This window comes from Bemisia tabaci, unplaced genomic scaffold (genome assembly GCF_918797505.1).
Source record: "Bemisia tabaci unplaced genomic scaffold, PGI_BMITA_v3".
NCBI classification, from domain to species: Eukaryota; Metazoa; Arthropoda; class Insecta; order Hemiptera; family Aleyrodidae; genus Bemisia; species Bemisia tabaci.
Window position 1 is genome coordinate 276,744 of NW_027311744.1, and position 12,416 is coordinate 289,159.

The following is a 12,416-nucleotide window of genomic DNA, read 5'->3' on the forward strand; positions in this document are numbered from 1 at the left end:
AAAACGGTGGACAGTTCTTCTTACAACTTTTTGAGAGCGAATCGAGAACTCTTTCGCTCCTTGAAATTGGTCTTTCTTCGAGAGCTTCCAGAAACCGTTTGACGGATTTCAAAGTGTGCCATTACTACATTAAAAGGAGCAGTGAATTATTGTGAACGATTTCTGCACGGTGTTTTCATTATCTCTCCAAAAACGTTATCGTCAGTTCATTAATTAATGTTTAATTTTGTGATTTTAAATTTTAATGCATTAATTTTTTCAGGCACTATTTATCTTTAAGAAAATATTGAGTTTTCAGCCAACTGCAGAAAATCAATTCGCCAGCAAAGGCTTGCTGCTTTTTAAAGCGCGCATTACAAAATGTCGTGAACGTAAGAGGGTAAACCAAAAATAAAAGAGGACAAATATTGCAGATGAAGAATAATTTGATGTAGCTTAGTTTAAGGCGTGTGAACTTCATACGATCGGGGAAATGCTGGATCCTGTCAAAAGTTCTGATTTTGAGGAAAGGCAAAATCAGGATTTAGGATATTAACGGACCGATTGGGTATAAAAGTCGTGCTTAGATTTATTTACTTATTATTCCTATAAGAACCTTGATAGGATGAGTATATTGAAGTGTGCAGGTTCAAGTGAAAATTAAAACTCCTAAAAGTTGAAAGTGCTCCGTTTAACTCAAGACCACAAGGACAAGTACCTGCGAAGACGAACAAGATGAAGTTATTGTTACAGCACATGGTGCTCTCAGCCATACTCTTGGTGGGCAATACTGTGTCTGAAATGGACGAAGAATTCGACGATGAGCAGCTGGACGATGATATTCTCACAGAGCTTTACAAATTCGGCGACAGACTCTTCCGGGAGCCGGATAAAAAAGCAGGTAAGTCTGGGACGTTTTATGAGCACATTCATCAAGAAACATTATTGTGTTCTCTGGTGTGTTAAACATTAATTCAACCTTTAGATGCCCAAGCCGGGTCTAATTGACCCGAGCCTTGCTGGAAACAAGTGCAGCTCTGATTATATGCGGCCGGTGCATACGAGCTTTAGAGATACATCTACAAATATATCATTAAAAAGGAATTGGAAATCAAATTGAATGAAATTAAGTGTCCACTCATTGTCCGCCGAGGGTAAGAGAGACGTGGTAGAGCCTCGTTTTTTAACTTTTCTTCCGAATACGAGCGACACCTTATTGCAGCAAAAAGTGGGGCATTGCGAGTTCACGCCTCTCTCTATCGCGCCTTCAACTTTTCAAATGCAACACTGACGTCCCTTAAGTACGAATAGTTGTATCTTTGCGCCGGAATCAACGCGCGTCCTTCGCTTTGCTCTATTTCTGTATTGTGTTGGTTACGTTTGTCTTATTTTTAGAAGTGCTTAAAAGCTAGTTGGGATTCATGTCCCCTTCCAGAAGGCTTTCTTGAGATTTCGAGGCCTGAAAGTGAAGCTGCTCCTTGTGACGTACAAAATTTTTCAAAATGTAAGCTCGATAACTCAATTTTAGTTATACAATTATCGAGGTGTTATGGAATTTTTGAATCACCCTTCGTATCGATGGTAATATACCATATCACAGATCTCGTTTGCAGTGACTGCTAATTACCGCACGTACTATGCATTCCTCGTAAAGGAAAAAAAAAATATTTTTGGGGAAAATAATCACACTCGACATTTCTCTGCAAAAGTCTGGGAGAATATTCTGGAGAAAACGAAGAAAAATCAAACAAAACTTTGTATGAAAACATTGATTAAGCCTTCTCTGAAAAGGGAAATGATACAGAAAGATTTACAAGATCGGAAGTAAGTGGCCTGGTTGTTTAGCCATCCAGAGGCTGCTGATATTTTTTCATTGATCGAAACTTTCACAGGTGTGTCCACAAACATTCATTTTCAATAATAATGTACAATGATCTTGAAATTCAACAAATATTGAATAGCGATGTGCCATTTATTGTCAATCTTTTTTTTTTCCCAACTTATGATACGACCACCAAAATAGGTGTAAATTATCTTTTGTTTACAAATATAATAACTTTACAAATTGACAATCGTCTAATTTTCTTTTTTAACTTTACCATTTATAGCCCATACACACACTACACCCAGACTACATACATGCTCTCCATAAGAAACTAATTGGACGGAGTTAAACAGAAAGGACCAAGCCACATCGGGATCGAACCGAGAAAAAGAGGTTTAAAGTTTGGGTCCTGCATAAGACTCAATGTAAAAGATAAACTTCAAGTTCAATTTCTGCAAAATTTGCTCCAACAAAAACTTTGAATTTTTGGCGATAGATAGTAGAGCAGTGGTTGAGTTCAAAACCACTCATAACTCAATTTTTTTCCAAAATGTGGGTTGGTTCCTTTCTGCTTAACTCAGTCCAATTAGGTAAAATCAAATGTCAATCTTTAAAAAGAAATTGATTAAAACTTCTCGGAGCTTACAGGTGAACGTCTACAACAGTGGGATGCTTCGAGTAGAGTTAACCCTGAGGAAGTGGGAACCTACGCTGAGGGCGATATCCTTCATCCTCGCCAAGATGGCCGGAATGGACTCCGCGCAGTGACGTCACGATGGCCTAATGGAGTAATCCCTTACGAAATCAACCCTTATTTCAGTGAGTACATCAGCAAGTGTTTTAGTAAGTAAAACAAAAGTAACGCTCCCTATATTTTATCGTCAAACATTAACAACCTGCTTTTCTTCTGAAAATTCATATTTTGTCTCGAGTAGAGTTCAATAAATAAATTCATGGTGAGGATCAGGTAGCAAAGGTAATAGCTTACCATTATACGCATAGGCGGATCCAGATACTTTGAAAGGGGGGAACGTAAGAGGCGGGGGCGGGGGGCGGGCTCCTCCCAACAAATTTTCGAAATTTTGGAGCATCCATAATGCAGTTCGAGTCACTTTTTCATGAATAATTACCAAATCTAAGCGTTCCTCCTCTCTCTCTTCCGTTCCTCTGTTCCATTTTTCTCCCTCTTTTTTTCATACAAGCGAAGGAGTGCGTACGCCCCCTTTACCCCCTCCCCCTGGTTCCGTCTAAGAACGTACGCTGATGTATACTTTGTTTTTTCATAACTTGTTAATAGCAAAACTGCAAAAATGCGTTCCTCGTTTTGCGACGCTGCCGACTTCTTGTCTTATTTTCTTTTTCAAAAAGGAAAAGAATCAACGTGGTTCCCAGAAAACTCTTCTGATTTTTTTCTCTATGTGACAGTTTTTTTGTTAACATGTCAAGCAAATATGTGGGTTTGTTCCTCTCTGATAAAATAAAATGGGCGCGAAGATTTTTAAACGCCGCAAACGAGAGACACGATTTTGCAGTTTTTGCGGTAAAGATGTTGCACCCGACGGCAGCGAAGTGCCGCAGAAAAAACGAAACAAAATAAGTTGCCGCAAGAAAACTATTTCAGGGCCAGATTAAGGGGGTGGCCACGTGGGCCGCGGCCCATGGCGGCTAAATGTAGGGGCCGGCTTTTGCAATCTTTTTGAATGTAAGTATCAAAAAAAAGAAGAAAAAAATCTGATTCAGAAAATGAATTACAATCGAGAAAAGGCGACAAAAGCTCTCATTTTCTGAGCGTAATAGTATGGTAATTCCTGATCATGTCGTCTTTCGGCGATACAAGAGACAGCACCTTTAATTAGTCAAGTTAAGAGAGAAACCGAACACGCACTTTGATCTGGGGCGAAGCGGTGCAGAGATCAATGATGACGAGGACTGATATGAAAAGGAGAAGCCCTTGGCGCGGCGGTCGGCATGAAACGCATAGCGCCTACAAGACTGCATGAATACTTCACGTATTGCGTCCAACACACTGCGGTCAGCAGCAGTAGGCTTGAAAAGCATAGCGCCTACAATACTGCATGAATACTTCACGCATTGCACCAAACACAGTGCGGTCGGCGCGGCGGCGGATGTCAAAATTATTAACCACATTTATGTTTGTTCTTCCATAATTTTCTCGTTTGTTTTTCATAAATGGTAGGCCTTGTCAAAACAGGGATGGCTTTACGGAACTTAACTTTTGCGCGAAGTTCCGTGAACTTTTGTTAGTGCTGACAGGGCTTTCACAAAAATGTGCCCAGCACGAGTAAACGCGTCTCATACACCCCTTCTCCGCTGGCACGTTCACTCGATGGTTTTTGTAGATCGTATTCGATGGATTAAACAGGTGAGATTATATTGATATCAATTGGTTCAATATGTGAACACAGCCTCAAAAGTAAATTTAGAAATCTGAGGTAACGGGTCTTTTGTGATCGAATTTTTATTTTCTCAAGTTTTATTTTCTAAATGGCAATGAAAAGTGAAATTGTTAGGAATTTTCTCATTTTCAATTTTTCCAAAATAAATCCTAAAGTTTTTTTTGAGGTTTTGTTCTATTGTTTTGAGCCGAACGATACATCGAACAGCTATCGAAAACGATCTATTGATGTTTGAAAACGAATGAGAAGGGGGTGGAAAAATACAGGCGGCCCCTGGGCGGCAAGTAGGTAAATCCGGCTCTGAATTATTTACGCGTACTTTAAAGATCTTTTTAGTGTTTGCCGAAATGATTTTTACGCAAGTTATAAGCTCGGATGCATTGCTTTTTAGCTATCCATTGCGCGTAAAATTAGGTGGCAAGGTAAATATGTAACAGAACAATTTTAAAATCTGTTTTCTACAGGACAGACTGACAGAGCTATGATACAGAGTGCAATGTCTGATTATGAGCGGCTGACCTGTTTAAAATGGGTGCCCCGCTCGAGCTATGACACTGATTATGTTTATTTCACTAATGGAAACACCGGGTGCTGGTCATCTGTCGGTCGAATTGGAGGACGGCAAGAGGTACTGGCGTTTTATTGACTGAAATCTTTGTGGAGAGAATTATCAACTAAAATATGTGAAGTGATTTTGAATGAGAATAACACTTCGTGAAAAGTTTATAGAACCTATCGACGGTGTAAGTCGGCAATCACATAACTCGGCTTTCGACGTCACAGACTTCTCGTCATACGTTATTTTTTGAACCGAAAAATACTCAACGGAAAACTGCCGAGGTTGTTTTTCTCAAGAAGAATGAAATTGAAAAATCCTCTTTCGTTTGAAGAAAATTCTGCATAAACTTCAAGGAATGATATCAATTTGTCCTCCTTTAAAAAAATAACATAGAAGCGGAAGACACTGTAAACGAGATTTGTGATTGCGGACTTACGCCGTCGCTATGTCTGATCACTAGATCACTTTGGCGTATTAATGGTGAAAAATCCTAGAGACGGGAGGGGAAGATGGGGTGTGCTCTAGAAAGCTGCATAAAAAACAATGTAAAAGTGGGCGTGACTGCTTTTGAAAAAATGTAAAAGATGGGTATTTACATTAAATTAAAAAGAACCGACCGCCAAATTATGCTAACTCATGAGCCTTGGGCATGTGACAAGGGTGTTCTGTAACTGTCTCATGAGTTAAAACGACTCGTCCGTGGGCATCCCCGTCGTTGCCGCTGACGTCACTGGCGCTTTACAATTCACATTCATTCTTACGGCCCTCAACTAACGAGCACACTCCTTCTTTCCCACCCTTTTCTGCTTCCTTTAATCGTTGGTACGTCCATTTATTAAAGTAAGCTGTTGTACTTATGATAACCGGCGCATTTCAAACTTTGGCTAGAGAATTCCTAAAAATTTAACGAACGAATGTCTGAAAATAGCGCCAAACAAATGGACTACATTTTGCAATTTGGAACTATAAATTCTAACCCGGTTTAAAAACAACGTATGTGCCGCTCGTTTCCCTATGATCACAAATGTTTTTCCAGAAGAACGAGAATTTATAGTTCCAAATTGTAAAATGCGGTCCAAATGAGGTTTTGCTTCTACATGGACATATCCGCGTATGCTGCAACCACACATTGCAATCATTGTAGGTCATAACTTGGTCAAGTTTTACTCTTAAGCGATATTTGACTGAAGTGCATGATACATTATAATTTTTATATTTAGTTCTTTCATATTTTTTAATTAATCGTTTCCCCTTTCAAAGGTAATTGGTGACTCAATGTGATATTTGCAGGTCAACTTGCAGAGCCCTGGATGCCTTACAACTCGAGGCACAGTCATGCATGAGATGATGCATGCGGCAGGGTTCATGCATGAGCAAAACAGGCCTGAAAGAGACAAATTCGTCCTCATAAGATACGAGAACATCGAAACAGGTACGACAAAGTCTGTTCGAGTGATGGTTATCAGTAGAAAATTTTGGATGAACTGAATATACACCAATAGAGAATTTGCATTTCGACGGTGCAAGTCGGCAATCACATAACTCGTTTGCGGTGTCTGAAAATCGCCGCCTCTATGTTATTTTTTTAAAAGAGAACAAATTGGCATCATTACTTGAAATTTATGCAGAATTTTCTTCGCACAGAGAAGAAAAATCACGGAAGTTTTAAAGAATTGCCTTTGAGTAGTTTTCCGTTTAAAAAATAAAGTATGACAGGAAGTCTGCGACGTCGCAAACCGAGTTATGTGATTGCCGACTTTCACCGTCGATTTGTTTGAAATTTGATGAATTTCGTGTTTAAGTGGAAACTACTGAGTGAACTGAACGCGAGGATACCCTTGGTTCATAGATTGAACAATTATTGGAGAAGATGTGACAAAATTATATAATCTGCTAAAATACGTGTATTTAACTGGGTGGTGTCGCCAGATGACGTCACTATGCGGTGTAGTTTCTCATACTTTTAAATCTATTTTTATACTCACTGGAAAAAAAAACACATTGGATCTAGAGTCCGGACTCTTAAAAACATCGACAAGAAAAAATACTCTTGAATCAATCGGATTTTTGGTTAAATTATGGACCAAGTCTCTTAATTTGAGCGGATTTCCTTTGATTTAAGCTTAAATCTGATTTGAATCAAGAGTATTTTTTCTTGTCAATGTTTTCAAGAGTCTAGACTCTAGATCCAATGTGTGTTTTTTCCAGTGTATTTCCCATATCAAAAACAAATTATATGAAAAACACTGTGAAATCAGCTTTTTATTTAAGCACTTTCAAATGAAGCAATACAAAATTTGCATGTAAATTCTCCATTGTTTTAATAATGGAGAATTTGCACACAAAAATTTTATTGCTCCATCTGAGAGTACCTAATGAGCGCACCTAATGAGTTCGCGGTATTTTTCATAATTTTTGTCTGGCATGGGAAATTGGAGAAAAATCGATTTAAAAATGAAGAAATGTGCCGCGAGATGACGTCATCTGGCGGCATTTTCCACGTATACACACGTATTTTAGCAGATTAGGTTATTTTGTGATATTTTCTCCACTAATTATTCAATTTAGAAACCGACGATATCCTCTTACTCAGTTTTCCTAGAAGTATCATTTTAAAGATGAAATTCACAAAATTTAAAACACCTGCAAATTCTCAATTCCCTAGTCATGGCTTCTTTCAACATTCTTTCCTTCGCAGAATTCCGGCTCTAGTTAAATTCCTCTTGCGCCGCACAATAAGCCCATGCATAGTGGCATTATTGATATAGAAACTAATTTGTGTGAAATAAAACATCTAAATGACATAAATTGAGGAAATCAGCTACAAACACGGAATTTAACGTCCAGAGCCGAGTTAAGTAACCCGTGTTTGAGTGGAATCTTATTAATTTCAGGGCATTTGTGCCCCTAATGTTTGCTTTAACTTTCAGGACGAGAAAACAACTTCGATAAAGCCTCTACATCGGCTGTTGACTCGCTTGGCGTAGGTTACGACTACCAGAGTGTCATGCATTATTCGGCAAACGCTTTTTCACGGAACGGACAACCAACTATTCAGTCTAGAGTGAGTCACGAGTCATTTACTTGACACTCTTGAACACCTTGAACAGTTTACCTAGTATTTTTTCCGTCAATCGAAAACACAGGAAAATGCGGAAACAAGGCTAAAATACAAAATACAAAGGCAGGACGTTTCGGTACCTTACGGCACCATTATCAACTGCTAAAATAGAATTTAAAATAAAAATGAAATTAAAATAAAAATCAGCAAACGGCGTTACATGGTGAAGTTGGTATTGAAATGAGACTCATTTCAATATAAATTGCGTCTCATTTCAATACCAATTTCACCATGTAACGCCGTTTGCTGATTTTTATTTTAATTTCATTTTTCTTATTAATTCTATTTTAGCAGTTGATAATGGTGCCGTGAGGTACCGAAACGTCCTGCCTTTGTATTTTGTATTTTAGCCTTGTTTCCGCATTGTCGTTTCCGTTTCGGGCTGCTTTTACATTCCTTTGTTTTCCACTTTTTTCCATCAAGATCAATCCCTGACATTTTCATAATAGTAGATGCAAAAGTTTCAGAGACAAAATTGAAATAGTATCTTGATGTCCAGCATAACATAGCGTCTAAGATACTTTCGCCGCTTGTAATACTTTCTTCGAAAGGTAACGTAATCTGATTGCCTGTTACCAAGGAAAATTACCTGCGACCCAAGAAATTTGGAAATGCCGTATTAAAAATTACCCAGATTGTACGCTAAGTAGTCGATTTAGACTCTCTTTATATGCTTATCATATGGCTTTCGTGCGATTTCATCTACGGAAAGCTATGGTACGTAATACACGGAGAAAAAAACCTCGTGCGTGGGACCTGAAGTTTAGGTCATATGGATCTCTGAAGTTTTCACATTGAGCATCTAAACACTTCAGATCTAGCTGTCAAGGTTCGGATCATACATCTGAAACTTCAGTCTTTACCGAAGTTTTTCAAAACCGAAGTACTTCAGATGTAAGAACTGAAGTTTCAGATGTGTGATCCGAACCTCGACAGCTAGGTCTAAAGTGTTCAGATGCTCAATCCGAAAACTTCAGAGATCCATATGACCTAAACTTCGGGTCCCACGCACGAAGTTTTTTTCTCCGTGTACTTTGCGTGCATCGGACCCATTAAGTTGTCAATAGTCGTGATTTTTCGAAATTCGGCGGAAAATGAGACGTAAAAATTCGGGATCAACAATTTTTTACGTGCTTTTTGATTTTTTGCGAATCAGAATTTTAAGCGTCCTTCGACTATCAGCGTAAACCTCTCAAGAAAAATTCTTCCACACATTCATGAAAAAGGCCTTTAATAGTATGCGACGCATTCGTAGTGCGTATTTTAACCGTTTTACCGCAATTCCTGTTTTGATGACGAGACGTTTAAATTATCGGCGTAACACGCTTGTACCACGAGGCATCAACGTGCCTGGTAGCATTAGCATGTCAATGTCATTCCATGTAGTTGCGATTTTCGGCGCAGGATTTCCTCTCAACCGCGATATCGTCATTTCGACCAAAAACCCTTGGATTGGTATGCATTAACAGTTTTTTGTAGCACGATTAGAATGACACGTCTGGAATCTAAATCATGACAAACCTGATGATGATAGCTGTGTAGGAGAGCTCCTATCTAACTGTCTAGGAATCGAATCACTAGCAATTATACAAACATTGAACCGACGCATCTTCTCTCTTAAAATCTGTCGTAGAAAACAATTCGCACTATACAATTTTAAAAAAAATAATGAAAATAATCAGAGGCTATGCTTCATCCAACTAACATGGTAAAATTAAGTTTTTAATGAAACTAGGTGAATCATCCTAAGCTGATACTGTTAAAAAATGAGAGTGGTTGAAAAACATGTTACTGGCTGAAACCTAAAGGTAGTATAAATTATCCAATCAAAATGATGATCATATATAATGGGTCTGTTGCGCGCAAGAGATACAGCCAACAAAATATATTTTCCAAAGGTAAATTCACTTGGTAATCACGTTGGTTACATCAAAAAAGTCTGAATCCACTCCTTAGCGCGCAATCTACGTCGTTTGTATCACGCTTTTTCAAATTTACCGCGTATGCAAGCAGTTTTTCCTGGTGGCCGGCAGTCAGGTTTGCCCGGAGAGATCTAACTTAAATAAACAAACAATCTCGCGAACTGTTATGAACTCTCCTCTGTACGAACCCTGGTAAAAATTGGCAGTAGAATCTGTGTTCCAAAATACCATAGCCCTACAGCCGGCTGTAAGATTTCCAATAGCTTCTATAGTCGGCATCACAATTTCTTATAGCCTTTTATAGCCGATGGCGATTGAGCAACAGCCTGGCGATAAAGTGTATGCTAAACGTTACTAATTACGGATGCTAGGACTTAGTGAGTTTTCGGACTACCGGTCTCTTTTTGGGCCGTAGTATCTTGATTTATTTTGCGAGGAAAGCTCCTTACTTTTGAAGGATGCCTGCCATTCCTAAAATGTTGGAGCGCCTTCAATGTCGTATGATACTGTGCAATACCTCTGGTGTGAGATAGTTGCTTCTATAGCGCCGTAGTACGCTACGGCGCGGCGCGGCGGGCGGGCAGCCAGCGAGAAAGGCGCATTGGCGCCTACAAACCTAACAGGGATACTTCACGCATTGCGCAATGCGTGAAGTATCCCTGTTAGGTTTGTAGGCGCCAGTGCGCCGCCGCTTCGCTTTGTGTTAGGCTCTAATATTTAATCTCGTGGAGTCAGCGTTTTTCAACTCATGACTTTGAAATGTTTGCACACTCTGTATGGATTATTCTCATTTTCATTGATGAAAAAAAATATGTATTAAAGGAAAATATAACGTGCGTTTTGTAAATATTAAGGTGATTCCGTACAAACTAAAGGATTTACAAAGCACACGAATTTCTACACAATTTTTTATAGCCGATGGCGAAAAAGCAACAGCCAGGCGATAAAGTGTAAAGCCCGGCGATAGGATCTATAATTTTTTATCGCTTCGTGTAGCCCGGCCTTATGATTTTTTCCACTTTCTACAGCCAGATTTCCTATCGCCTTCTTCAGTCGGCTGTAAGAACTCCTATGGTATTTTGAAACGCAGCTCCTATTGCCAATTTTTACCAGGGAATTCAATTGATTCAAAGCCTTTCTTTTTTAAAATAAAGAAAAAACGAATACACGCGCTTAAGAACAATTGAACTCATAGTCATAGAGTAGAAAAATTAGAGGAATGGTTTGTTTACTCAGGTTCGTTTTTTTACTCCTCTGTCCGTGCAAACCTGGTCGGCGGTGACTGAGGGCCTAAATACACACGGCGATTAATCACCGCGATTGAAACGAAAGCCAATGGAGAGCCTGGATTTCGATATATCGACGTCAATGGATCGAAATCCAGGCTCTCCATTGGCTTTCGTCTTTTAATCGCGGCGATTAATCGCCGTGTGTATTTAGGCCTTGAGAAAAACTGCTCGCAGACACGAGAAATTCGAGAAAGCGTGTTACAAACTATATCGACGGCGTAATAAGTCCGCAATCACATATCTTGTTTGCGATGTCTGAAAATCTCCGCCTCTATGATATTTTTTTGAGGAGAACAAAGTGACAGCATTCCTTGAAGTTTTTGCAGAATTTTCTTCGCACGGAGAAGGAAAATCACGGCAGGTTTAAATAGTTGCCGTTGAGTAGGTTTCCAGCTATAAAATAAAGTATGACAGGAAGTCTGCGAAGTCGCAAACCGAGTTATGTGATTGCCGACTTACATCGTCGATATGCATTTTTCGTGCTAAGGAGTGGATTTCAGTCTTTATTGATAGTGTGCTTTTATCCGGAAAGTGTAGGTATATTTATTTGGTTGTATCTCATACGCGCAACAGACCTATTAGGTTTTTTAATGGTTTTGAAAGTTGCACATTCACGTATCAAGATAATTTTTTAATTTTTTTTCTCGAATGTTTCTGATATAGACCCCGGGTGTCCAGATGGGTCAACGAGAAGGCTTAAGCGACAGAGATATTAAGAAAATAAGGAAAATGTATGGATGTGACGACAACAGTGGCGGAGGTGGAGGCGGAGGTGGAGGCGGAGGCGGTTCTGGCGGAAGTGGAGGTGGAAATGGCGGCCCGAAACCTACGAAAAAACCAAAAAAGAAAAAACCTAAGAAGAAGAAGCCCCATTCGGAGGAAGTACTTTGAATCTCCAACGTTTGAAAATGACTGTCCTATTGTACCCTTTAGTTTAAGACTGCTAGAGTTTTATAGTATCTTTTTCTTTCCAACCAACCGTTTCTCGCGTCGAGATTTAAACATCAGAATTCACAATACGTCTATGTTTTTTTCCTGTTTATTTTCTTTTTCGATTTTGTAGTCTTTATTTTCCAATCGAAGATCGTTGGTAATTGAACCAGTGAGAACGAAAACAAACCAACTCGGTAACTCAAAAATGCTCAATTCTCATCAAAGAGAGTCAGTTTTCATAAAGGTAAGTGAAGTTAACGCATCTGTTCCAACTTGGACCTTTAAAGTGTCCCTCAGTACTTGTCTTTCGGCACCGAAAATCTCTTTCTTGCACTAACTTCTTCAACTACTGAGCAATTTGCGTGCGTCTT

At 39.2% G+C, this 12,416-nt stretch overlaps 1 protein-coding gene across 1 annotated transcript; it reads left to right on the top strand.

The window, feature by feature from the left end:
- Positions 1-620: 620 nt before the first annotated feature.
- Positions 621-12,130, top strand: LOC109039318 (zinc metalloproteinase nas-1). Its single transcript, XM_019054743.2, has 6 exons — positions 621-880; positions 2,453-2,623; positions 4,686-4,849; positions 6,071-6,212; positions 7,711-7,844; positions 11,776-12,130. Exons 1-6 carry the CDS (start codon positions 715-717, stop codon positions 12,001-12,003), a joined length of 1,005 nt encoding a protein of 334 aa, XP_018910288.1. The 5' UTR covers positions 621-714; the 3' UTR covers positions 12,004-12,130.
- The last annotated feature ends 286 nt before the right edge of the window (positions 12,131-12,416 follow it).

Coding starts and splice junctions, on each gene's coding strand:
- LOC109039318 (XM_019054743.2), top strand. CDS start 715: ATGAAGTTATTGTTACAGCACATGGTGCTCTCAGCCATACTCTTGGTG. Junction 881..2,452: donor GGAGCCGGATAAAAAAGCAG/GTAAGTCTGGGA, acceptor CGGAGCTTACAG/GTGAACGTCTACAACAGTGG. Junction 6,213..7,710: donor ATACGAGAACATCGAAACAG/GTACGACAAAGT, acceptor TTTAACTTTCAG/GACGAGAAAACAACTTCGAT.